Source organism: Lithobates pipiens, unplaced genomic scaffold (assembly GCF_037356315.1).
Source record: "Lithobates pipiens isolate NorthernLeopardFrog02 unplaced genomic scaffold, aLitPip1_a1.2 Scaffold_16, whole genome shotgun sequence".
Taxonomy (NCBI): domain Eukaryota; kingdom Metazoa; phylum Chordata; class Amphibia; order Anura; family Ranidae; genus Lithobates; species Lithobates pipiens.
The window spans coordinates 148,521,145-148,546,298 of NW_027507748.1; the positions used below are offsets into that span (position 1 = coordinate 148,521,145).

Here is a 25,154-nt window from a genome sequence, read left to right on the forward strand (position 1 = left end):
AAAAAACAGCATTTTTTTCGGGGCGGGGGGGTTGGGGGGGATAAAGGATAGTCATAAAATGGTAACCATCTTAAGCATCCCCGACAGTGGAAAATAAATTTGTCTCGACTCTTTAACTGCAACATCTGCAGAACAACTTGTTCTTTTGAAAAACACCACACTTACTGCCCAAACCATCAGGTGAAATAGAAAAAAGAAAACAAATGCAGCCACACATAGAAATAGATAAGCTGCAATATAATAAATATTGCTTTTGTGTTTAAAAACACTTTAAAAATGATGCTGGAAAATAGGACTCTCACAGGCAAATCCTCTACAGCAAAACAGGTTTTTAGAATCAGTCTAACTGTAGTAATATATAAAATTTACACGTAATCCCCCCCCCCCCCTTGTAGTGAGAGGACCACCCTTTAGTTATCCAAGTTATGTCTCAACATGTTGTTCTAAATAATGTTTTTTCTTTATTATCAACATACATAAACTTGCTACAATACATTGTGTATCCTTCATATCCATTTGATTTATTGTCATCACCTACTACCGTTATTGATGTTGACCATGTGGAATGAGTTTCCACTAAGAATGATGCTGGACTGTAAATAAAAAGGTCTAAGCTTTCACAGTGGGCATACCCTTGAAGTAGTCTTCAGGAACTGGGATTTAAAGTAATGGATAATAGCCCTGGACCTGTATAGCACCCTGCTTTTGACTCAACACATTGCACCAAGAGCCAAGGTGAGCACCCATGCAGGATCCAATGCCCAAAGAAATAGAGGCCACCCCCACAGCATGGAGTCTGGGTACAGCTGTACCAATCCGGACACATGGCTTATGTGCTGGCATTAGAAGATCATGAGTGCTTGAAGAAAAAAGGAAACAAAATAAAACAAAGTTAAACTCAGGGTGATTTTACCCATGAGGAAAAAAGGGTCTATTGCCTTCAGACACTAGCATAAAACTGAAGACCCATGAAGTGGGGTAGGGTTAGAGGGTGTCCTCCAAAGCTTTGATAGTGTCTGATCACCTGAAGGTACACACCTATCATCAATTGTGTGTATGCATAGTCTGCCTGTGTCCTGTAATGTATGATTTATGCTGGCCATACACTATACGAAAAATCGGCTGAACCCATTTTTTGAAAAACGTACATTCGGCCATGAGAGCAAACGATAGGGCCATCATGTAATGATAGATAAATCGTTCAGTAGAAATAAATGAATACATTTTTTGTTCATTTTTTACATATACCTAGTGCAAACAGTTCGAACGGGGAAACACATTCATCTTCCAAATTATCATTCGACAGAAAATTTCCAAACTTGTCCTTCGTTTTTTAGCTGAAGTAAAAAAATTATTAATTTTGTGCCCGTTGACTGGCTGAAAAACGAACGGTCTAAATGACCAAATTTGAGACGATTTTTCGTATAGTGTATGGCCAGCATAAGATAACATTTATTAGCAGCTTTGTAATAGATTTTCATTGTGTATGGTCAATTCTCACAAGTCAGGTTCACAAGCAAGCATAATATTGGGTATGATCATTTTTAAGATTTCTTTTATTTTAATTTCCAATATCTAAACTACAATCAAAGTGGCCTACTGAGATATCTCAGTGTTTATAACAGTGAACCCTTGCAATGCGTTAGATGCAAAGGAATTCATGAGGAGACCCTTAACACAAGACATCTAGGCAAGTAAAACTGTGGGGGTGCTGTATCTCTTAAAGCCAGGTGTTTTTAGTAAGGTTTTAAATGGTGTATTAGGTAGCGCTCTCTCCCAGAGGTTGCAGCTGAAGGGTAGTTCCTTGCTTGAGTAGGGGCTGGGTATCCAAAAAAACAGGAAATATAAAGTCCAGATTACATTTTTAGACTCTTCCTCCTCCTTGCACAACCAGTACCTAAAACAAATCTAGATGTAATACTTATGTCACAGGCATCAGTTGGGGCAGTACTTGCAGGTGATAACTTGTGAGCGCATGGATTTTCCCACACACCAGTTATCATTGCATGACAGCTTTGCATATAATTGCTTTTTAAAAAGCAGTGTCTTGTGCCATAGCCTTTCGAAATGAGACAGAGAACCATGTGCTATGAATTAGATCTGTATGTTCATGGAAATACTCAAGTCATTTTTAATAGGGGTGGGGATTTGAGGATCTACAACACAAGATCCCCAGGCCCAGCTGAGAACATCATTCAGTGAGGATGTCAAGGGAGTAGTGAGGGCACTTCACCCACTGCGCCCTCAGCCATAAACACAGCTTGGCTGAGAAGTTCACATTCCAGAGAGATGCATAATGTCGGAAAATAAAAGACAGATCCAACACACTTACCCAATCCTGGTGAAGAGCTTCCCCTGGGCATGCAGGAAGCTGAGCAGGAAGCGTTTGTTCAGCTGCATGGGAAAGAAAAAAAAAAAAAAAATCAAAAAAGAGAAACAATAAAACCTTCGACATTCTGGGAAAGGAGTGGAGTCCCGGGTGCTGAAATAACCTGGCCTGGGGATGTGGGGGCGAATTGCTGGAGATGGGAAATGAATGACATGCCCTAAATCTCACACACATGCTGGGATGGGCACATGCCATTCTAAGGAGCAGAGCTCAAGCTGATTCTGAAACAAGCCCTCTGCTGGATGTTTTGTGAATGAAAAGTTAGTGACAATCATTCATAAAATACAGAACATGCAACTATCTGATTTAAAAAAGGCAGACAAGCTGCTTGTTCTGTCCACACATAAGTGAAGCACTGAATACACATTAACTAGTGCAGTTGTATTTTCATGAAATACGTGACAAGGTAATCATAATAATATTGGAAAAAGAAGGCATCTTCAATTTAATCAGATTCTTCATACAGATGTCTTTCAAAGAAACATATTTGCATTTATCGTCTATGACGCATTTGTAATTGTGTGGCTTAAAGCGAGGCAGGAAAAGAAACTATTACATCAGATAAAAAAAACTTACAACTTGTTCCACTGAAATATATCAAGTTTTCTGTTAATGGACAGAAAGCAGGGCAGCAAATTAAACTTTTTGCAAAGAGCTTAAAGTGGTTGTAAAGAAATTAGTGTTTTTGTTTTGTTTTTAAACACCTAGAGAATTGCACAGAGCGGCCAAGATCCTCCTCTTCTCAGTTCCGTCACAGGCGCTCCTGCTGTCTTGCCGACGCTACCCAACGTTGGAAGTGGATTCCCATGGAGGAACTTGTGTGGGCTTGCTCCCGAGCCCTGCTACTCTATCCGACACATCCTCTGCCATCAATCTGCACAGGGAGGGGGGACAAAGCCAGAAGAGCCACAGCTCTCATGCAAAGTGCTGGATCACAATAGGGTTCAGGCAAGTATAAGTGTGGTTAGGGGGAGGGTTACACAGAAGGTTTATTTTAGCTTAATGCATAGATTGCTTTACAGGGGAAAAAAACCTTGAGGCTTTAAAACAACTTTAATCCCTTGGTGCCTGCCGCCATGCAAATACGCAGCCTCTCAGCGCCTGGTCCTTGCCTGCCGAGGGGGGGGGGGGGGCATATTTGCAAGACTTGCTGTCAATAGAGCTGTACTGAGAGCGCGCACTCCTGACACGTTTACTGACACCTAACCGAAAGTTCCCAATCGCTACTTGCGATTGGGAGTTTTTGGATCACGTGACCGCTGACAGCCAATCGCGGTGGTCACATGCTCTGAAGCCCCGGAGTGAAGAGATTAAGTCTTGCTTAGCTGATTTTTGACCGTACAGACTATGGCATATCAACTTTACCCGACTGGAAACATTGAACTTTCAACACCCAGAAAGGAAGGGGTGTCCTTTCATCACAATCATCAGAGCTGTAATCCATAACTCTGCCTTGACAAATAAGGTTTTAAGAAAAGAAAAAAGAAAATGAAATAAAAAGTAATCTAAAAAAAAGTTTTAGTACAACCGTTCCAAAATTTCCTCTTGGCATAACAGAAATCTTCTGAAGCACAGGCGTTAGATTTGCATTTTGCCTATTAATACAAATCCGGCACTACGCAGACATAGTATTTAGATCTGCACATGTGCCACACAGTAAGTTTACAGCCATGACATCTGACCAAAGCATTGAAGTTCACAATTTAAAATTTATGAGCAAGGGAACACACCTTAACTAATGAAAAGCCTATCAATGACAAAGTCAACCAGGCTCAGACCCGGGGTATCCAACCATGGGCCCCAAAAATTCACATTTACAGGGGCATCCCCTATGCTGATATATGTACCTATTCATTGTGTTCATTACCCCCACCCGGTATAAATGAAATATGGGACATCGCCAAACTAAATGGATCAAGTATCTGTGGTACCTAGGAGCACTTGCTACACAGGGATGTCCAATATGCGCATTTTGTATAGCTTAGCTGGGGTAAACTATACTCTCAGGAATATTTTAATTTAATAATATATATATATATATATATATATATATATATATATATATATATATATATATATATATATATATATATACACACACACACACACACACACACACATACACACACACATATACATATATATACATATACAGTCAGGTCCATAAATATTGGGACATTGACACAATTCTAATCTTTTTGGCTCTATACATCACCACAATGGATTTGAAATGAAACAAACAAGATGTGCTTTAACTGCAGACTTTCAGCTTCAATTTGAGGGTATTTACATCCAAATCAGGTGAACGGTGTAGGAATTACAACAGTTTGTATATTTGCCTCCCACTTTTTAAGGGACCAAAAGTAATGGGACAATTGGCTGCTCAGCTGTTCCATGGCCAGGTGTGTGTTATTCCCTCATTATCCCATTTACAAGGAGCAGATAAAAGGTCCAGAGTTCATTTCAAGTGTGCTATTTGCATTTGGAATCTGTTGCTGTGAACTCTCAATATGAGATCCAAAGAGCTATCACTATCAGTGAAACAAGCCATCATTAGGCTGAAAAAACAAAACAAACCCATCAGAGAGATAGCAAAAACATTAGGTGTGACCAAATCAACAGTTTGGAACATCCTTAAAAAGAAAGAACGCACCAGTGAGCTCAGCAACACCAAAAGACACGGAAAACAACTGTGGTGGATGACCGAAGAATTCTTTCCCTGGTGAAGAAAACACCCTTCACAACAGTTGGCCAGATCAAGAACACTCTCCAGGAGGTAGGTGTATGTGTGTCAAAGTCAACAATCAAGAGAAGACTTCACCAGAGTGAATACAGAGGGTTCACCACAAGATGTAAACCATTGGTGAGCCTCAAAAACAGGAAGGCCAGATTGGAGTTTGCCAAACATCATCTAAAAAAGCCTTCACAGTTCTGGAACAACATCCTTTGGACAGATGAGACCAAGATCAACTTATACCAGAGTGATGGGAAGAGAAGAGTATGGAGAAGGAAAGGAACTGCTCATGATCCAAAGCATACCACCTCATCAGTGAAGCATTGTGGTGGTAGTGTCATGGCGTGGGCATGTATGGCTGCCAATGGAACTGGTTCTCTTGTATTTATTGATGATGTGACTGCTGACAAAAGCAGAAGGATGAATTCTGAAGTGTTTTGGGTAATATTATCTGCTCATATTCAGCAAAATGCTTCAGAACTCATTGGACGGCGCTTCACAGTGCAGACAGACAATGACCCGAAGCATACTGCGAAAGTAACCAAAGAGTTTTTTTAAGGGAAAGAAGTGGAATGTTATGCAATGGCCAAGTCAGTCACCTGACCCAAATCCGATTGAGCATGCATTTCACTTGCTGAAGACAAAACTGAAGGGAAAATGCCCCAAGAACAATCAGGAACTGAAGACAGTTGCAGTAAAGGCCTGACAGAGCATCACCAGGGATGAAACCCAGCGTCTGGTGATATCTATACCTTCCAGACTTCAGGCTGTGATTGACTGCAAAGGATTTGCAACCAAGTATTAAAAAGTGAAAGTTTGATGGACGATTGTTAATCTGTCCCATTACTTTTGGTCCCTTAAAAAGTGGGAGGCACATATACAAACTGTTGTATTTCCTACACCGTTCACCTGATTTGGATGTAAATCCCCTCAAATTAAAGATGAAAGTAGGGAGTTAAAGCACATCTTGTTCGTTTCATTTCAAATCCATTGTGGTGATGTATAGAGCCAAAAAGATTACACTTGTATCGATGTCCCAAAATTTATGGACTTGACTGTACATACATACATACACACAAGTCTTTGTGCCACATTTACACCTCTCTCACACGGGGCGTTTTTCAGGCACTTCTGGGCTAAAAATAGCACCTGTAGAACGCCTGGAAAACGCCTCCTCTGCAGTCCCAGTGTGTGATGTCCCAGTCCCTTCACGGTGGTGGCGCATACACCGCTCCTGCCCACTGAAATGAATGGGCACCACTGCTGAAGTGACTACAAAGCGATACGGCAGCAGCGCTACACGGGCTCCTTCAACCCTTTCTTTAGCTGCTAGCAGAGGTTAAAAGAGCCTCGCTAATAGCTGAAGATCTACACTAAAACTACTGGTGTTTTAACATAAACTGCCACCCCAGTGTGAAAGCAGCCTAAGGGAGCTTTGGGGTATTGCTGGGAGAGCTTCCTCCCACTGAACCTCCATCTCGCACCAAAACAAATGAAAAGTAGTAAGTCTTTTTTTTTTAATCCGCATCAGGGACAGTAGCTCCAGTGAGTGAAAATTGGCCTGTGTGCTGGTGGCTGCTGTCTTTGTTGAAATCTTCATACTTCTGCCCCCTCGACAACTCCACTTCTGTGATCTTCCGGGGCTGTAGGGGTTAATACAAGCCACTGGACCAGTCACGGGTACCTTCAAAAGTGCTGACTATACCATCCCCAGTGCAGATTTAAAAAATATACAGTATACGTTTCCAACCATGTGTAAAAATTAGGCTTTCTATAGAATGATTTTAGGCAAAAGCATAAAATGCCTTATTTTAATATTTTCCCATAGGTACTGTAAATAATACCTAGGTATTATACAGAACAAGTATTTTTTAGGCCGAATGCCTAGTGGAACATCTAAACATGTGAAATATTACGCTTTCACACTTTGACGTCCCATTTTCGCCATTCTATAGATTTTAACATATTTAATTAATAAAAAGGCAATCTATAGAATGGTGAAAATGGGACCTCAAGGTATGAAAGCATTTCATTTTGACTTATCAGTCTCTTTTTATTTTATTAGCCTTTTTATTTAGCAAATAAATATGTTTCCATCAATGTATGAAAATTGGGACAACACAACTAATAGGCCAAAAAGGGATCCAGAAGTACGATAATGTGATTAGAGCACTGAAATAGTAAACCATACATTAACCTCGTCTAGACCCCTTCATTACCATGGCATTTTTCGAATTTTCAGTGCTGTGATAGTGTAAACGACAACTACTCCACCATGCAAAACTGCACCCAAATTTAGTTTTTTCAGAGCTCTGCTTATACTGGCTACCCAAGTGTGTTTTCTGAAAGGCACACTAGAAATAAATATCCACCAATACCAAAATTGTGTCATTTTAAATACTTCAGTGAATTAAAGATCACCTCCAACTGATACTTGTGCTGGATAGAGTGGGGAAGGTTGAGAGTCATGGTAGATATTCTCACACATTACATCTTGTGACACCAAGAAAAGAAAGGGGGGGGGGGGGTGTCAGGACATTAAAAGACACATACAGCACAAAAAAAAAAAAAAAAAACACACACACACACACACACACACACCTCTATAGCTTCCTGACATTTGCCTCTCCAGTGAAGAGATTTCCCATTAATTTCTGTCTGTATGTGACACACTGCCCTCAGATGGAAATGAGGAAATATCCCCATTTGAACCATAGTCAGCAATAAAAGCCTGACAAGGGTTTATTAACCCTTCACCACTTTGTCAAAAAAAAAAAATATGTATTCTTTCTTGAAAGGAAACAATTATTTCCCAAACATAAATGTAATATTATAAAACAAATGTTTTCCAAGTGCATTGTATGACTCACGACACTTGTGCTCTACAGGTATTATTTCAAATGGTAATTGTCGTATGCGCTAAAGATTTTTTTTTTGCACTGATAGCATATCTAGATAACAAGGGGCTACAGTGAATAATTATCTACCAAACTGGATATACACTGTTATAGACATCACTAATCTCAGTGGTTAAGGACTGAATGTGTAGGTAGCATGTTGAAATCAATGATAATCTAATCTAAAGGATAGCGAGCAAACAAAATGGGGCAGAATGGGGGCGACAGATCTAAGAAGGCAGTGTGTCCCAACATATATACCAGTATGGGCATTTAATTAAAAGCAAACAAAAAGCATACAAATATGATAGCGCTACTATGCATATGTTATATTTTATATATTTGGATTGTGTTCTTTAAACAACCCCCCCACCACCAAATGTGGACTGGGTCAACCTATATATTGCAAAATAAAAAACAGATACAAATCTGGTAAAGAATATTTTGAAATAAATTCTCAGACCTATACTATCAAAGCATTTACAAGAGAAAAACTGTACTGGAAGGACAGGGGGAGTTAAAAACAGAATCAAATTTGCCAATGCCATGACGCACGCTCTGGGTACCATAGAAGATGACAGCTATTCCCCAACCACGCCTGCATTGTGACACCTGCACAATCCTGAATGTGCGCTGAAGGCACCAAATAAGGGAAGGATCGCGCGTAGCAGCCCCAGGAAGAAATTGTGTCTTAAGATGAAATTTCAATACTTGAGTTTTGGACGTAAATTTAAGCATCTGCTCTTTCTCAAACCTGAGTCTGTTCTAAGCCTCAAGCACGGAGAGTAAAAAGGAAGAGAAGCAGCCGAGATGTGAGAATCCCTGGGAATCCAGGATACATCCAGCAGAGACAGACATAACAGTGGACAGGACAGAGGGAGGTGTGGGACTAAATTGGGGACACTCATTTTTAATTTTTTTTTTCTTTAATGATTATTTGTAGTGATGTAGAAACAACATACTTCAAAAAGTAGGTAGAGAAAGTAGGCATTTATTTTCTTCCACCAAATCATGGTTTAGTATAATCTGAAGGGGGGGGAATGAAAATATATTATATTATATATATATATATATATATATATATATATATATATACACACACACACACACACACACACACACACACATTTTTTTGGCCATACTTATCACGTGGTTCACAAAAGTGCACTTAGTACTTTTGACTCAGATTCAGGTGATGGCAGGCTAAAGTCCACTGTAGGTTGATGTCACAGAGCCGATCCAGGCTTTGGAAGGATCCCGACATATTGGTCAGAATCATCCCAAATGTCTGACTGAGAACCCCCCCCCCCCCCCTCCACAGTCCAGCGCTCCTGATAGTCACCGGTCTCTATTCAGCGAAGATCGATAACTGAGCAGTCATGTGATTGATTGCTCAGTACTTGGTCTCAGAACCGGCAGGGGACAGCTGCAGCATTGGACCAATGCATCCACATAGGATAGTATTGTAGGTGTGTTTTTTGTAATCCTTTACTTTTAATTGGATTAAAAAAAAAAAAAAAAAAGGCGTACTGAATCTCTTCAGACCTGCTGCTTTCATTTTATTGCTGGTGATCCTTACAAATAGGTCATTTTTTAGGCATTCCCTGGATGACAACTGTCTCCTAACTGGGCTTCTTGCATTGTCACACATTATAGATACAGGATTTATACAACGCCATCAACCTGCGCAGTGCTTTACAACATTAGGGCAAACAGTACAGTTACAATACAATTTAATAGAGGAGAAATCAGAGAGCCATGCTCGTTAGCGCTTACAATCTAAAAGTTGCTCCCTGACCCTGAAGGACACTACAAGAAGAATAAAAACATTGCAAAGGCAATCCATGGTCACATCTATCAGGCACCCAGTAGAGAGAGTGTGTATGATACTAGAGCAAGTGCATGTAGACAAAGTGGGTTTAGATCTACTTTAACCGGTTCCCGACCAGCGCACGACGATGTACGTCGACAGAATGGCACGGGCAGGCATATTGGCGTACATGTACGTCCAATCTTCAATGCCGCCCTGCCATCGGGAGCGCGCCGGCGGCGGCACGCTCCCGCGCTGGTCGGGACCCCCGTGAGTCCGGTCGCGGGACCCGCAGACTCGATCGTCTCACGGGACGGCTGAATGGAGGAAATGCCGTGTAAACAGCATTTCTCCATTCTGCCTAGCAACTAGCGACGCTGATCTCTGGTCCATGTGATTGGAGCAGCGATCAGTGTTCACTAAATGAAAGCCCAACCCCCCACAGTTAGTAACACACCCCTAGGAACACTTAACCCCTACACTGCCAAACACTGGTTAACCCTTTCACTGCCAGTGTCATTTACACAGGAATCACTGCATTTATATAGCAGTGATTACTGTATAAATGACAATGGTCCCAAAAATGTGTCAAAAATGTCCGATGGGTCCCCCACAATGTCGCAGTCACAATAAAAATTGCTGATCGCCGCCATTACTAGTAAAAAAATAAAAAATTATTAATAAAAATGCTATAAAACTATCCCTATTTTGTAAACGCTATAACTTTTGCGCAAACCAATCAATCGCTTATTGCGATTTTTTTTACCAAAAATATGTAGAAGAATACGTATCGGGCAAAACTGAGGGAAAAAAATGTTTTTTTATATATTTTTGGGGGATATTTATTATAACAAAAAGTAAAAAATAATGCGTTTTTTTCAAAATTGTCGCTCTATTTTTGTTTATAGCGCAAAAAATAAAAACCGCAGGGGTGATCAAATACCACCAAAAGAAAGCTCTGTTTGTGGGAAAAAAAGGACGTCAACTTTGATTGTGAGCCACGTTGCATGACCGCGCAATTGTCAGTTAAAGCGACGCAGTGCCGAATCGCAAAAAGTGGTCTGGTCTTTGACCAGCAAAATGGTCCGGTCTGTAAGTGGGTAAAGCAACCCTGTCATGTAAAATTAAACTGGCCAAATTTTCAAAAAGCATAGATACTAACCTCTTAAAAAAAAATCCACTTCATAGGTTGCCAATGGAAACAGGTGTTAATCATTACTGATTCGTCAATTTGACGGGATACCTCCTAAATTCAAAAATATCAAAGTAAAAAATTGATAGCGATGGAACAAAGGGAAAAAATGGTGCTGCTATAACTAAAGCCAATGTAAATACTTAGTCCTGCATGGTCAAAAATAGACTATACATGCTGCATGTCCATGTAACGGACTTATGCAATTATTGTTTAGAAAAATTGCCTTAGCAAGCAAGTCAAACATATAAGGCTATAGTGGGAGTCCATAGCCTATATTAATGTAAGGATCAATCAGCTTGTGATGCTTTCGACAGCCAGTTGAATACATAGCATCAAAAGAGGTCACAGAGTGGATGATTAGGACCGGTCATATACCGTAGGGATAAGCTGGTTATAGAAAATATAATATATGCATGTATTGACTTCACAGTCCCTTGACCAAAAATGACATCAGGCATTGCTCAATTTGAGGATACGTCCACTGAATATCAACAAGTATCCGAGGGGAGAAAGGAGGGGAGAAAGAAAAAATTAAATTTGCCCAAGGTCTCTCACCACTCCGGGATGATGGCTGCAATGGCTATTGTACAAGGATCCGTTCCCCTCTGTGGTCAACCTACAGATAAATGTCATCGTAGTGCATGGTCACTTGTGCGAAATGCGTTGACGTGGGCAGCACCACCATGCGTTCCAGCAAGTGTACGAGATAACATTGTAGCGTCACTTCCACTTGGACGGACTGGATAAGCCTGCTTTGCATCTACTCACGGGCCACCGTAGCTAGTATACCAGACACATCAGCATTGACGCTCTACGCCAGACCGTGGTTGCAACGCGCTGACGGACCTCACCAGCATTTATTTTCTGCCTTAATCCAGCGCTGTTCCATCTGAAGCAGCATACCCAAACACTGGAATAAAAGAGTTGCTCCCACTATTAAGGAGTGGGTTGCTGAAGTAAATCAATTAAAGAGAATGGAGGAAACATCGGCAAGTATACAGGGATGCCATCATAAGTTTATGGAATGGTGGGCACCATGGATTGAATTCTTGAGCTCAGACATTCTGGGATACTATCTTTAGTTAAGGTATTTGGGTGAGGCTTGGACTCGGCCCGGCTGTTTTGTTTTGTTTGGCTTGGCGGTTGGGAGGGGGCTTCCCAGAGGTTTGTGTATGTTTATGTGTTTTTTTTCCCCTTTTCTCTTTTTTTTTTTCTTTTTTCTATGGGGCAGATATCTGCCTATGTGAAGCACTCGATAGCACAAAGTAGTCATTATGGAGGTAGAAATATCCATCTATATGGAGCTTCTACCTAGTTTTTATGAAAGGCTCTAGGAGGATGAATTTGAGCTTTGTATTAACAATAATGTAAATGTATATGGGAACACGCTATCTACGTGCTGTGAGTGGAACTTGGGTAAATACAAAAGACTTAATAAAATGTGATCAGCAGTGGGAACCATTTACTCCTGCTGCTTTCAATCAAATCTTGTGAGCAGAGGGTGGGGGACAAGGCAGAACCATGCCGTGTGTGTCTATGGATGCACACAGCCTTGCGTGTGCCCACACAAGTGCCCTCATAGCAAGCTGCTGGCTAAAGCGGCACTTGAAGAGAAGAAGCAGATAGAGCTGGCAGGGAACCCCAGAAGAGGAGGTAAGGGATTGGCTTTGTGCAAAGCCACTGCACAAAACAGGTACGTAGAACATCTTTTTTAATTTGGGGGGGGGAACTGTAAGCTTTACATCCACTTTAAGAAGACAGCCAATCACCTAATTGTTTTAGGAATCTTCGTTATTTTGCATTTAACAATCATTATTTCTGTGCGGTTTTTAATTATATATGAGCATATTTGGGGGGAGTCATATCTGCTACTACATACATAGGCTCTGCTTCCTGCTATGCAGTGCTACACAATGAGTTTATTTTACCTTAAACCTTACCTAAAATTAAAAAAAAATCTATTATGAGTTGCACAACTCATTAAAAAGTAATGCACTCCCTGTGTGACTAATTTTTAATAGCTCCCACTGACATCAAAGCTTCTTGTGCATACAGGAAGAGGGGAGAAGAGCTTTTGTGGTTCTGCTGATGGGACAGCACTGTATCGAGAAAAGACCAATGTAGGCGTTTAAGAATGAAGGGGAAGCTGCTATTGAAAATTTTTACGTTTTTTTTTTACCTTAATGCAGAGAATGCAAAAAAATAAAAAAATAAAAAAATAAAAATAAAAACACACACCACACCCTTTTTACCTTTGGAACCACTAAAAAACCAAACAAAAAATTCCTATTTCTCATAGCAGAGCCATGCAAATAATTCCTTTTGGCTCCTGGGCTCGCTTTAAATCCAGAATCACAGGTAAAGCCATTCATTCCAAAGCATACAGATGATTAGTAACTAGTATTCATGCCTTGCAGCACCGGGGATTCAAGTCAGGACGTAAACTGCATGGAGTTTCCTTGTTCTCTGTGTGCTTGTTCAGGTTTCCTCCAGTTACTCTGGTTTCTTCACACACTCCAAAGACATGCTAATTAGACAGGATAATTAGTTCCTGACCAGTATATGAAGGCATGTGAACTATATAACACACAGGTAAAGCACAGTCAATTAACGAAGTGCTATAATATATATATATATATATACACACATATACACACACACACACACACAAAATATTGGTGCTGTACACCACCCTTTCTAAATGCAGTTATTCAAATGCCTGAAGGTTTTTTACTTTGATTAAAATTTTACGCATAAAAGGTAAAAAAAAAAAAAACCTTGGCTTGTGCAGCTTCCCAACCCAACTAAAGATTACTACATGGTCGACCAAGAACAGCCCTCATTGATGGTGTCCTGCTGTCTTCACCATTTACAAAGATTAATAAAAAACCTCAAAAAGGGACTTCCCGTCTGCTGTATGGCCACAGAGCAGACAACACAGTCACATTTATTTCAAGGGATACTTTATCCCTAAAAGTCCTGTAAGGTATGCCTTAACCATGGCCAGTGCAATAAAAATGTGTGCAAACAATTTTACATATTAAGCTGAATTTAGGGTAAAGCGAGTTTATTTTTTTTTATTTATTTTTTTAACGTAAACGATTTAAGCCTTGCATAACTGGAAGCCAAGCTGTTGTGGACTCCTGCAGTCATCGATGCACATAGGGGTTGTTAGGTAATCGTAGCAAAAGCATACATTTAAAAAAAAAAAAAAAAAAAGTAGGAATAATCCAGAATAAGAGTAAGGATTTGAAAAATTAGAGTACACAAAAATTGTTAAACAGAATAAATTAAATTAAAGTGATCATTTTGGGTCTTCACGACCAAGTTAAAAAACAAAACAAAACAAAACAAAAAAAAAAAAAAAAAAAAAAAACACACCACATTAAGATACCCAAACCCAATTTTACAACTTGACATGTGTTAGGCTCCATTCGCACCTAAGCATACTGCAGTGACACCTGCTGCACAGTTGTTGTTTTTTTAGTTTTTTTGTTATTTATTTATATATTAGAAAAAGAATCATACCCCATATGACTTTCACTCCCTTGTTATCCAGCTCCTTGACTATTGCAACTCCATTCCCATTGGCCTACTTCTCCATAGGCAAGCTCCTCTTTAGTCCATCATGAATGCTGCTGCCAGACTTATCCACCTTACCAACCCTTTAGTATTTGCCACCCCTCTCTGCCAATCCCTACACTGGCTCCCAATAGCTCAGCAAATTAAATTAAAAATATAAACCACAACATACAAAGCCACTCACAACTCTGCCATGAGCTACATCACCAATCTTGTCTCCAAATATCACCCAAACCGTCCTCTATGTTCTTCTCAAGACCTCCTACTCTCAAACTGCCTTGTCTCCTTCTCCCATGCTCATCTCCAGGAATTCTCCAGAGCCTCTCCCATCCTCTGGAACTCGCTACCTCAACCTGCCTGGCCATTTTCTACTCTAATTGCCTTCAGGCAGCCCCTGAAAATGTATTTCTTCAGGGAAAACTATCGCACTGCCAACTAATCTTTTACCACTTAAATCAGCTCATTCCCCAATCACAAGCTTTTGTAGCACCTGCCGCACCCTATTAGATTGTAAACCCTTCTGAGCAGGGCCCTGCTAATCGTTTTGTATTTTATTGTATTGTATTGTCTCCCTTTTATATTGTAAAAGTTCTGCGTAAACGGTTGGCGCTATATAAATTCTGTATAATAATAATAAAAAATAACTGATGAGCTGTGGTCATTTTGATTAGCTCAGCATAAAAAGCTTTCCTGGAGCATTTCAGTTCCTAGTAGTGCAACTGAAGCAAATAATCAACAATGGGTGACAAGGCATGGTCAAAAGATATCCAGGATAAAGTTGTGGACAGTCACAAGTCAGAAGATGGATACAATTTCAAAGGCTTTATCAATGCCTGGAAGCACAGTGAAGTCTATTATTAAGAAGTGGAAAGTATTTGGTACAGCATAGAACCCTTCCTGGGATCAGGATGTCACCCCAAAAAGAGCCAGGAGGAAAACTGGTCAGTGAGGCTACCAAAGGCCTACACCAACTCCGAAGCAGTTGCAGGAATGACAACGAGTGGTGATTGTGTACATGCGACTACAACATCACATTCTCTCCACAAATGTGACTTGTATGGAATGGTTGCAAGAAAAAAAAGGCACTCCTCAAGAAAGCAAACATGCAGTCACAATAAGTCAGATAAGACTAAAATTTTATCATTTGACCTCAACACCAAATGATAGGTCTGGTGGAAATTAAGCCAAATAACACCATTCCTACGGTAAAGCATGGAGGTGGTAATATCCGATTATGGGGGTGTTTCACTGCACCAGGGACAGGAGCAATTGTCAGGATATAAGAAAAAAAGATGGATTGTGGCAAAATACTGTAAAATTCTTGAGGGAAAACACACAAAATGTCTCCTACTCCTGATGATCGTGACGATACTACATATGTAACAGACTTCAGACAGTATGGTCTGCTGTTCTTTCATGTGAACACCAAACTTCAGTGGAAGCAGCACTGACAGCGGAGGCATCCGTGGCATTGAAAGTGGTAAACTACAAGAACTGGGTTATTTTATTGCGCTCAATGTGTCAAGCTAAAAAGAATTAAAAAAAAAAAACATTGAGGGTTTAGCCACTTTTATTGAAGGACTGGCTGTTGCTTTAAATGCACTTTTAAGAAGTTTTAATATGCTTAGAGTTTCCTAGATCTGGTATTATCTGGTATATTTCACACTGAAACTCCTCTTCTGGGGTTCCCAACCAGTGCTCTCAGCCCCTCCTCCTCTGTGTCTGCCCCATAGCAATGGGCAGTTGCGCAGGTTCGCTCCCAAGTCAGTCTGTGTGCGTTTATGGGCACACACAGCATGGCTTGGCCTCGCCCTTGCTCCCTCCTCACTGAATTTGACTGACAGCAGCGGGAGCCATTGGCATGGAATTAAAGAAGGAGGAAAGTGACCTGTGCAATACCACTGAATAGAACAGATATGTAAACTCTGCCTTTAAGATCACTTTAAAACTAGAGCTAGAAGAACCAGCATAGATGGATATTATCCAGTCGCATCTAGGTTTCTGTAGGCTGCAGTAGAGTAGAATGTAAGTTTCAGTTTTTCCGGTATTCAGAGTAAGCACTCATTGAAACAGTCTAGTCTTCAAACAAACTAGACGCAATATCCATGTAAACAAAGTAAAATCACATGTTTTTGAAACCACAACAGCAGAAATAGGCCCTTAGCCTTAAGCCATAAAGGGAAAAAAAAATAATAAAGGAAATGTCTCTACCACTTACATTTGGTTAACATGGTAAATACAAATTACGTGCACAATGGCATGGAGTGTGTTGGCTTTCCTTTCTGCTGGAAATCTGCCCTTGATTTTTTTCTTTTTTAATGCAGACAATAATACTATAAAATTACCACTGAAGTGTCACATTCAATTAAAAATAAATCTTATAGGATTTAGTTGAATTTGCACCTTTTCTCTTTGATCTTCTGATCTTACCATTTACCAGTCCCTACATGAGGCCATTTATTATACTAAAGTTCAACTCAAGCCAAAACGTTTTCTTCTAGATAATAGAACTCATAGTGGTTTACACAGAAAAGATATAAAAGTTTGCACTTTTTCAGCTCACAGGAAGAGACGAGACTAATTTTTAAATGAGAACCGATATTTTGTGTACTAGTTGAAAAATGTTCTTAACCACCACTCTATAGCAGATATAGCTATAGAGAGAAAATTTTTAGATAGATAGATAGATAGCTCTATCTATCTATCTATGGAGCGTCCGTTCAGGTCCAACTAAAAAACGGACAGGCGGACCCAAACGGACAGTGTGTGAAAAGAGGCCAAAGGGGTTTGAATGGCTATTAAAAAGGTAACCATCCTCAACTGTGATCATTTGTCTTGTAATTCGTGGGTGTGTATAAAAGGTCAATGAGTTTCTGGACTCCTTACAGACCCTTGCAGCTTTCATCCAGTGCTGTACTGGTGTTTCTGGATTCCGAGTCATGGGGAAAGCAAAAGAATTAGCAAAGTTTAACTGTATAAAACACAAAAAGGGATATAAAAAGATAAGGAATTGAGAATGACAATCAGCAGTGTTCGAACTCTAAGAAAGAAGTAATAAATGAGGGGTTCTGTTAAAACCAAACCACGGTCAGGTAGACCAACTAAAATTTCAGACACAACTGTCAGAAAAATAGTTCAGGATGCAAAGAAATACCCACAAATAACTTCCGGTGAGATACAGGACTCTCTGAAAACGTTGTGTGGCTATTTTAAGATGCACAATAAGGAGGCACTTGAAGAAAGACGGGCTGCATGGTCGAGTCCCCAGAAGAAAGCCATTACTATGCAAATGCCACAAAGTATTTTGCTTACAATACGCCAAAACAGCACAGAGACAAGCATCAAACCTTCGGACACAAAGTCATTTGGAGCGATGAGACCAAAATTTAGCTTTTTGGCCACAACCATAAAAGCTTCATTTGGAGAGGAGTCAACAAGGCCTATAATAAAAAAGGTACGAAGGTGGATTGCTGATGTTTGGGGATGTGAGAGCTACAAAAGGCACAGGTAATTGGTCAAAATTGATGGCAAGATGAGTGCAGTATGTTATCAAAAAATACTGGAGGAAGATTTGTATTCATAATCCAGGAAATTGTGCATGGGATGTAATTGTCACGTTGAAATGTCCAAGGAGCCAAAACACAAGGCCAAGTCGAACTGTGATTGGCTATGAAGTGAAGGTTCTGGAGTGGCCATCTCGGTCTTCTGGCCTCAATATTATTGAGCCACTTTGGGGAGATTTCAAAACGTGCAGTGCATGCAAGACAGCCCAAGAATTTGAAGAGGAGTCAACAGGATGAAAAGGTACACCATTTCTCCTGTGAAACACAGGTGGATGGCTGATATTTTGGGGTTGTGTGAGCTACAAAAAAAAGGCACAGGAAATTTGGTCAAAATTGATGGAAAGATGAATGCAGTATGTTATCAAAAAATACTGGAGGAAAATTTGCATTCATCAGCCAGGAAGCTGCGCATGGAATCCACTTAGACATTCCAACATGACAATGATTCAAAACGCAAGGCCAAGTTGACCTGTCATTAGCTATAGCAGAATAAATTGAAGGTTCTGGAGTGAACCACTTTGGAGAGATCTCAAATGTGCCGTTCATGCAAGAGAGCCCAAGAATTTCCAGGAACTGGAGGCTTTTTGCCAAGAGGAATGGGCAAATTTACCATCTGAGAAGATAAAGAGCCTCAGCCACAAATACCACAAAAGACTTCAAGCGGTCATTGATGTCAAAAGGGGCAATACACGGTATTAAGAACTGGGTTAAGTAAACTTTTGATCAGAGTCATTTAGGTAGTTTCTGTTGCGATTACGATTTAAAAAGAGTAATCACAGTTGATTAATAAAGGGCTTCAGCCAAACACTAACCATGAGAGAAAAATGTTTTTGCGTTATTCATACTCTCTCTGAAAAATAGCCAAGAAATCATAAATTCTGCCAGGGTATGTAAATACATATACACATACATATGTGATTTTGAACTTCCAGGTAGGGGCCAGCACGCCACTACTGCTGTCAGTCATAGCAGAAGCTGATATGAGGGGGTGTTGGCCAATGGATATCCGCTGACACAATACAATAGCCACCAAAGCAAGGGGGGTGGGGGGGTTAACTTTCACTGCCACTGAACACAAAATTGTGTATAAAATAAATAATGCACAATCCATTGTTTGAAGGCCCAGTTCTGGGTCTGCAACTTCCACTGACTTAACGTTAGCCCAGAGATGGGCATGCCATGACCTGGTCTTCACTTCACTGCTAAAACCCGAACCCTAAGAACAACCAAACTCTACAAACATTAAGGCCCCATGCACACTGGAGCTCATAAACTGCAGTTTATTGGAGTTTGGGCATTTTTTTTTTTTTTTTTTTAAAGCCCATAAACTCCACTCTATGTTAGCCTATGTGTCCATGCACACATGGAAGTTTTTTAGCTTTAATGGGCAGTGGAGGAGTTTATGGGCTTTTTTCAGAAATTGCCGTTTTTCACTGCCAAAATACGACAAACGTCGATAAACGCTCATGAGCGCTTATAAACGCTCAAACACGCGTTAATTAGTGTTCAGCATTCTATTTTTTCAATGCCCTGTGGGATTTTTGGCGTGTCCTCTGTTTTTTTATTGAGAACGCCCATAAAAGCTAACGCTAATAAACGCTAGTACAAAACGGTGTTAAAAGCACGTTTTTCAACCAGTGTTTTCTGCCAGCAATCTGGCGTCCAGAAAAAGCTTTTTTGAGCTTCAGTGTGCATGGAGCCTTAGGCTTCATGTACACGGAACATTGTTTAACCTCTCCAGAACTATTTAACTTCACAGCTAGAATCTATCCGTTTAGCTGCGGTTACATGCTGCTTTTTCGTTTAGGAGCTTTTTTGTTAAAATGAAAAATGTCTAATTGAAATGCTGCTAAAAACGCAAGTTACCGCATTTACAAGCGGTTACAAGTATTTGGCATTTCAAATGCCTCTGAACATCAATCCTGAATGCCAAGGGTGGCACAAGTAGTTTAGAGGCCAATTAATTTTCAATATAGGGGCCAAGCAGGTTTGGACAGCTTTTTTCCCTTAAATGAAATTCGCCATTTAAAAACTGCATCTTGTATTTACTCTGGTTAGCTTTGTGTAAAACTAAAATTTGGTCATCTGAATAATTTAAGTGTGACAAATATGCAAACAAATATAAAAAAAAAAAAAAAAAGAAAAATCAGGAAAGGGGCTAATACTTTTTCACAGCACTGTACATGAATACCCCTTAATTTTATTATTACGGAACAAAATTTTTGAGCAAGCTCCATATTAACAAGCCCAATACAGGAGAATAAAGCCTAGTACGCACGGGCTGAAAGGGCATGAGCAAAAAAGGTCTGCCGAACGGCTCCCAATCAGCACTCTCAGGCAATGGCTGACTAGAGTGTTTTGGGGAGGTGGCTTCCTTTGTCAGAACAAAATGGCACAGCAGGGGAGATTGATGTTCTAACATCAGATGTTAGTGTAGCCTTGCTGGGTTGCACGAAAGAAAACTACTGGTTTATTCCCATTCTTAAGTCTCACCTGAACAATCCAAGAAAAGTAGAAAGTCCACCATTATAAGTCTAAATAACATGCCGTAATAAATCAATCACAGTGTCAGTTGCAGGTGTAAGAAGTAGACAGACTCAGATTTCAGAAACCAGTCAGTCCTCCACAAGAACTAGAGAACATGTTTTCCCATTAGTAATTATTAAAACAAGCCTCAAAAAAATACCGAATGCTATATTATATAAACTTTACAGCGTATATATATGTAAAGTAATGGCTGTGTCAGAGCGTGTTAATGGGACTTCGAGCAAATAGAGACTTTCAAAGAAGCAGCAATAAAAAAAAAAACTTTTTTTCATTAAAAATTAAACTGGAGACTTTAGTTTTATCAAACCCAATTTGTTACTGGGTTCTGGGATTCATTTAGCCATGAGAGGTTACCTTCATGCACTGTAAGGTTTTCAGAGCAGCACACAGTATATTTTAGCTTTATAGTTATCAAAAGATGTTTCTAGTTAAAATGTCACAAACTACATACTAAAGATCACGTGATGCAGGACCTCAATTTTCCAGCAACGTACATAGCACAGCAGACAAATATTACTCCCTCGCATGACAGAATGCAACTTTTTTACCACCTTACATGTGTAAAAAAAAAAAAAAAAGTTCACTTTTCTGGATGCCTTGTGATGCTTTAGAAAATAGTCAGCCCAGATTATCTGTGCTTTATCAGTTCAACAGCCGTGTTATGGTCAGGTCAAAGGCAAAAGTAGCAGTTCACATTAAGGTCAATGTGTAGGGGGATAGACATGGCATGGTGGCTGTGGAGGAAGTGGGTATGCACTGGTGAGTCACATCAAGCAGTATGCATGGTGGAAGTCACGTCGCAGCTCCAGCACGATGGGAAAGTGGTTTTCGTGTTTAACCAAGCTCAGTGCAACATGGCACCTTACTTCCTCCATTCAGCAGTTCCTCTGAAAGCAAACCAGAACACACACGCAAAGGGTTTCTAATGGTCTGGCAGCTGTCCACAACTCAATTTGCAAAACACACTAGTAAACCAATGCTATATATACAAACTATGGATTCTTATCAAATATAAAAAAATAAAAAGAAATAAAAAAAAATTTAAAAAATAATAATCACACGTGCACACTACCAGTAGGTATGTGTCTGCAAAATGGAAATTTAAACTAAAAATGACATGCATATTTCAAGAATTAGCTGGACTAAGTGAACTAAAGTGCGGAATGAGATAAGAGAATGTACAGCCATAAGACATCCAAAACTGAGTTTTGCCTGTGAGACAATAACAGTTCCAGGCTGTTAAAGAGAAACATCACCATCTAGGGGCCACTTACAAGAACTGAACAGAGAAACACCTAATGTACATGCAAAAAAATAGGGATTTATTTTACATGTAAAATCCTTTTTGTGCCTACTGCTGGTCTCTTTCACACAGGCTTTTCAATCAGGTCCACCTGTCAGTTTTTCAGGCAGACCTGATCAATGCAGCTCTATGAGCAAGCTGATGTAAACGGACTTGCATCCGCTTACACCCACCTATCCCCTAGTCTCCCACACAAACATTTTGCTTGTTCCTTCTCCTATTCCACGGGGAAGAAATCCATACAAAGCTTGGCTGAATTAAATTGACTAAAATGCAAGTTATTTTAAAGCTGAATGCTAGGCTAATAGAGACATCAAACAAGCTCTTTAATCATTTACACACTATAAAATGTATTTGATAAAACACAAGCAGTAAAATAGGTCATATATTTTGCAATTTTATTTCCTTCAACCATGGATTGATAGGAAAGGAAATTGCTGTATTCCTCCAACACAGTCAGTGTTGATGAGGGAATTCCTACTGCAGCAGTATTGTTCTGCCTGTGGGAAGCGAAGGAAGCCTTCCCCACTGGCTGAATACAATGATCACTGCTGGCAGATATAGCTGCCGGTAATGACTAGGTGTAAGGGAAAAAAAAAAAAAAAGCCATGCTTGTTGTACAGTAGTAGATTTATGGATCAACTTTAGTACAACCAGCCTGCCCATAGACAGATTGAAATGCAGACAGTTTCTGCTGAATCAGCCAAATCTGAAACAGTATTTGGCCGGCTTAAGTATTTTAAATTTGGTACTGGGTATCAAGCTCTTGCAAGTCCCTGTATAGCAGGACTGAAGTAAGAGAGGAACAAAGGACAAATCGGTTCATATGCTGACAAGAAGCATGCTGATAGGAAGAGAACGATGAGCTTACCACTATGCTTCTCCTTTTATATATCAATATAATCCATTAACAAGCTGGAGACCGCCAAGGACAACCTAAGCTCAGAAGGGTTAAATAATGCTGGCCATCAGACTGAGGACATCTACCAGCAAAAAAAGTGGTGCGAGGACTGTAGGTCTGTATATTGCTGTAAATACAGGTTTTGTAGATTTATATTTTAAATTTCCAACTTCTACAGCCCATTTGAGATCGATTCAGTAGTAATAAAATTGAGAGCATTTTAAGGCCAATCGCTGTCTCCAATGACATCACTCTTTGTAGATCCCTCTAAAGGGTATGTGGGGAATTGTATCAGAGCAGTCATATGATAAGGTGGTGGTGAAAAAAGCAGCTCTGAACATAATCCAATGCTGCTTTTTTTACAATGAAGCAAATGCTCTGAATATATTCAAGATACAGCAAAATAAATGTGTACAAAGTCCTACAGTTTGCTTTATTCCAACAGTATCAACCACCCAAGCCTTTCCCTTGCAAGCATGCTCTGTGTGGAATCAGTCTCTCTCCAGGTCTAAAACTCCCTTGCAAGTCAACGCAAGAGCTCTTCTCTTTTTTTTTTTAAACATACATACCATACTTACCTCCACTGTGCAGTTAGTTTTGCACAGCGTGGGTCCAAATCTCGTCTTCTGGGGTTCCTCAGCGGCGCTGGCAGCTCCTCCTGGCAGATGAAAATCCCCTAGGAGAAGCAGCCACCCAGAGGTTACTGTGCAGTCGCACTCCCCGGGTCCAGCATTTGCATCCATAGACACAGAATGCCGGACTCGGCCCCTCCTCAAAGGATTTAGTTGGCAGCAGGAGGAGCAAATGGCTGCACTGCCATCAATCTATCCAATCAAGAGCCATGAACCCTGGCCAGAGAGGTAGAGCGTGTCTCTGAGGGATTGAACAGGCTCAGGTGAGCAAAAAAAAAAAAAAAGAAAGGGGGGGGGGGGGGGATGCATGAAGGTGAAAAAAATAGGATTTTTTGTACTCACGGAAAAATCCTTTCCTCTGTAATTCACCGACCGACACAGCTCCTCTCTAACAAAATGGGTTGTCAGCCCTATCACTGGAGATTACTAGGCAAGTTGTAATACAACACTTCAGAACTTTCAGTTCGGTCCCTAGGCTACAACCCCCACAGCCTGCCCTAGCAGACTCAGTACCTCAACAAGCAGTATAACATAAAGAGAAAAAGGAGGGGCGGGTGCTGTGTTGGTCGGTGAATTACAGAGAAAGGGATTTTAAGGCGAGTACAAAAAATCCTATTTTCTCTTACATTCACCGACCAACACAGCTCCTCTATGTAACAAAATGGGACATCCCCAAGCAGTGCCAAACGAGGGGTGGGAAAACAGCATAAAACTTCATCCACCATGGCAAGTGGGAACTAGTGAAACTAAACCCACAAAAAACAGCAGTGTGTGGAAAAACACCACCATATAACCGGGTATCCTCAACAGGAGTGATCCCCAAGACCGCAATCAATTGCGGAAGCAATGCAAACAGTGCATTAACATAACAGTACTGCGTTTTTATCGAAAAACAGGAAAAAAAACAGAAAAAATAAAGATTGCATATTTAATTGCAACTACACGGCCGCCTGCAAAAGTTTGCGGCCAAAACATGCATCTGCCACTGCACTGACATCTACCTTGTAGAACTTGGTAAACATATGGACAGACGACCAGGTCACCGCCTTACACACCTGAGCGACCGATGCTTGGTGTCGAAAAGGCCCAAGACGTTCCGATTGCCCTCGTAGAGTGGGCCATGACCGGAAAGGGGGGCACCTGCCCCTTCAAGGCATAGGCTTGTACTACAATCTGTCTGATCCACCTGGAATTGGTGGCCGACGAGACCGCCGTGCCCATCTTTGGACCAGCCACAGTGAGTCCGACTTCCGAAAGGGAGCCGTGGCAGCCAAATACACCTTCAGGGCCCTAACCACGTCCAGAGCGTGAAGGGCCACCTCCTTGGGGTGCTTCAGCTTAGGACAAAGCAATGGTAATACAATGTCCTCATTGATATAAAAAGCTGAGACCACCTTCGGTAGAAAAGATGGTGGTGGACGCAACACCATCTTATCCCTGTGGATGACCAGATAAGGTGGCTTGCAAGACAAGGCCGCCAATTCCGAAACTCTCCTGGCCGATGTGATGGCCACTAGAAAGACCACTTTCTGGGAGAGTGTCAACAGGGGAATCTCCCTAATATTCTCAAACGGCAGTTTATGAAGCGCTGACAACACCAA

General features: G+C 40.6%; 1 protein-coding gene across 1 annotated transcript in view; it reads right to left on the reverse strand.

Moving 5' to 3' along the window:
• SMG6 (SMG6 nonsense mediated mRNA decay factor) overlaps window positions 1–25,154 on the reverse strand; it is a 479,367-nt gene that overhangs the window by 381,781 nt on the left and 72,432 nt on the right. The window contains exon 9 of the mRNA XM_077480585.1: window positions 2,333–2,394. Within this exon, the coding sequence (XP_077336711.1) occupies window positions 2,333–2,394 (62 nt within the window). The remainder of the gene's footprint in view (window positions 1–2,332; window positions 2,395–25,154) is intronic.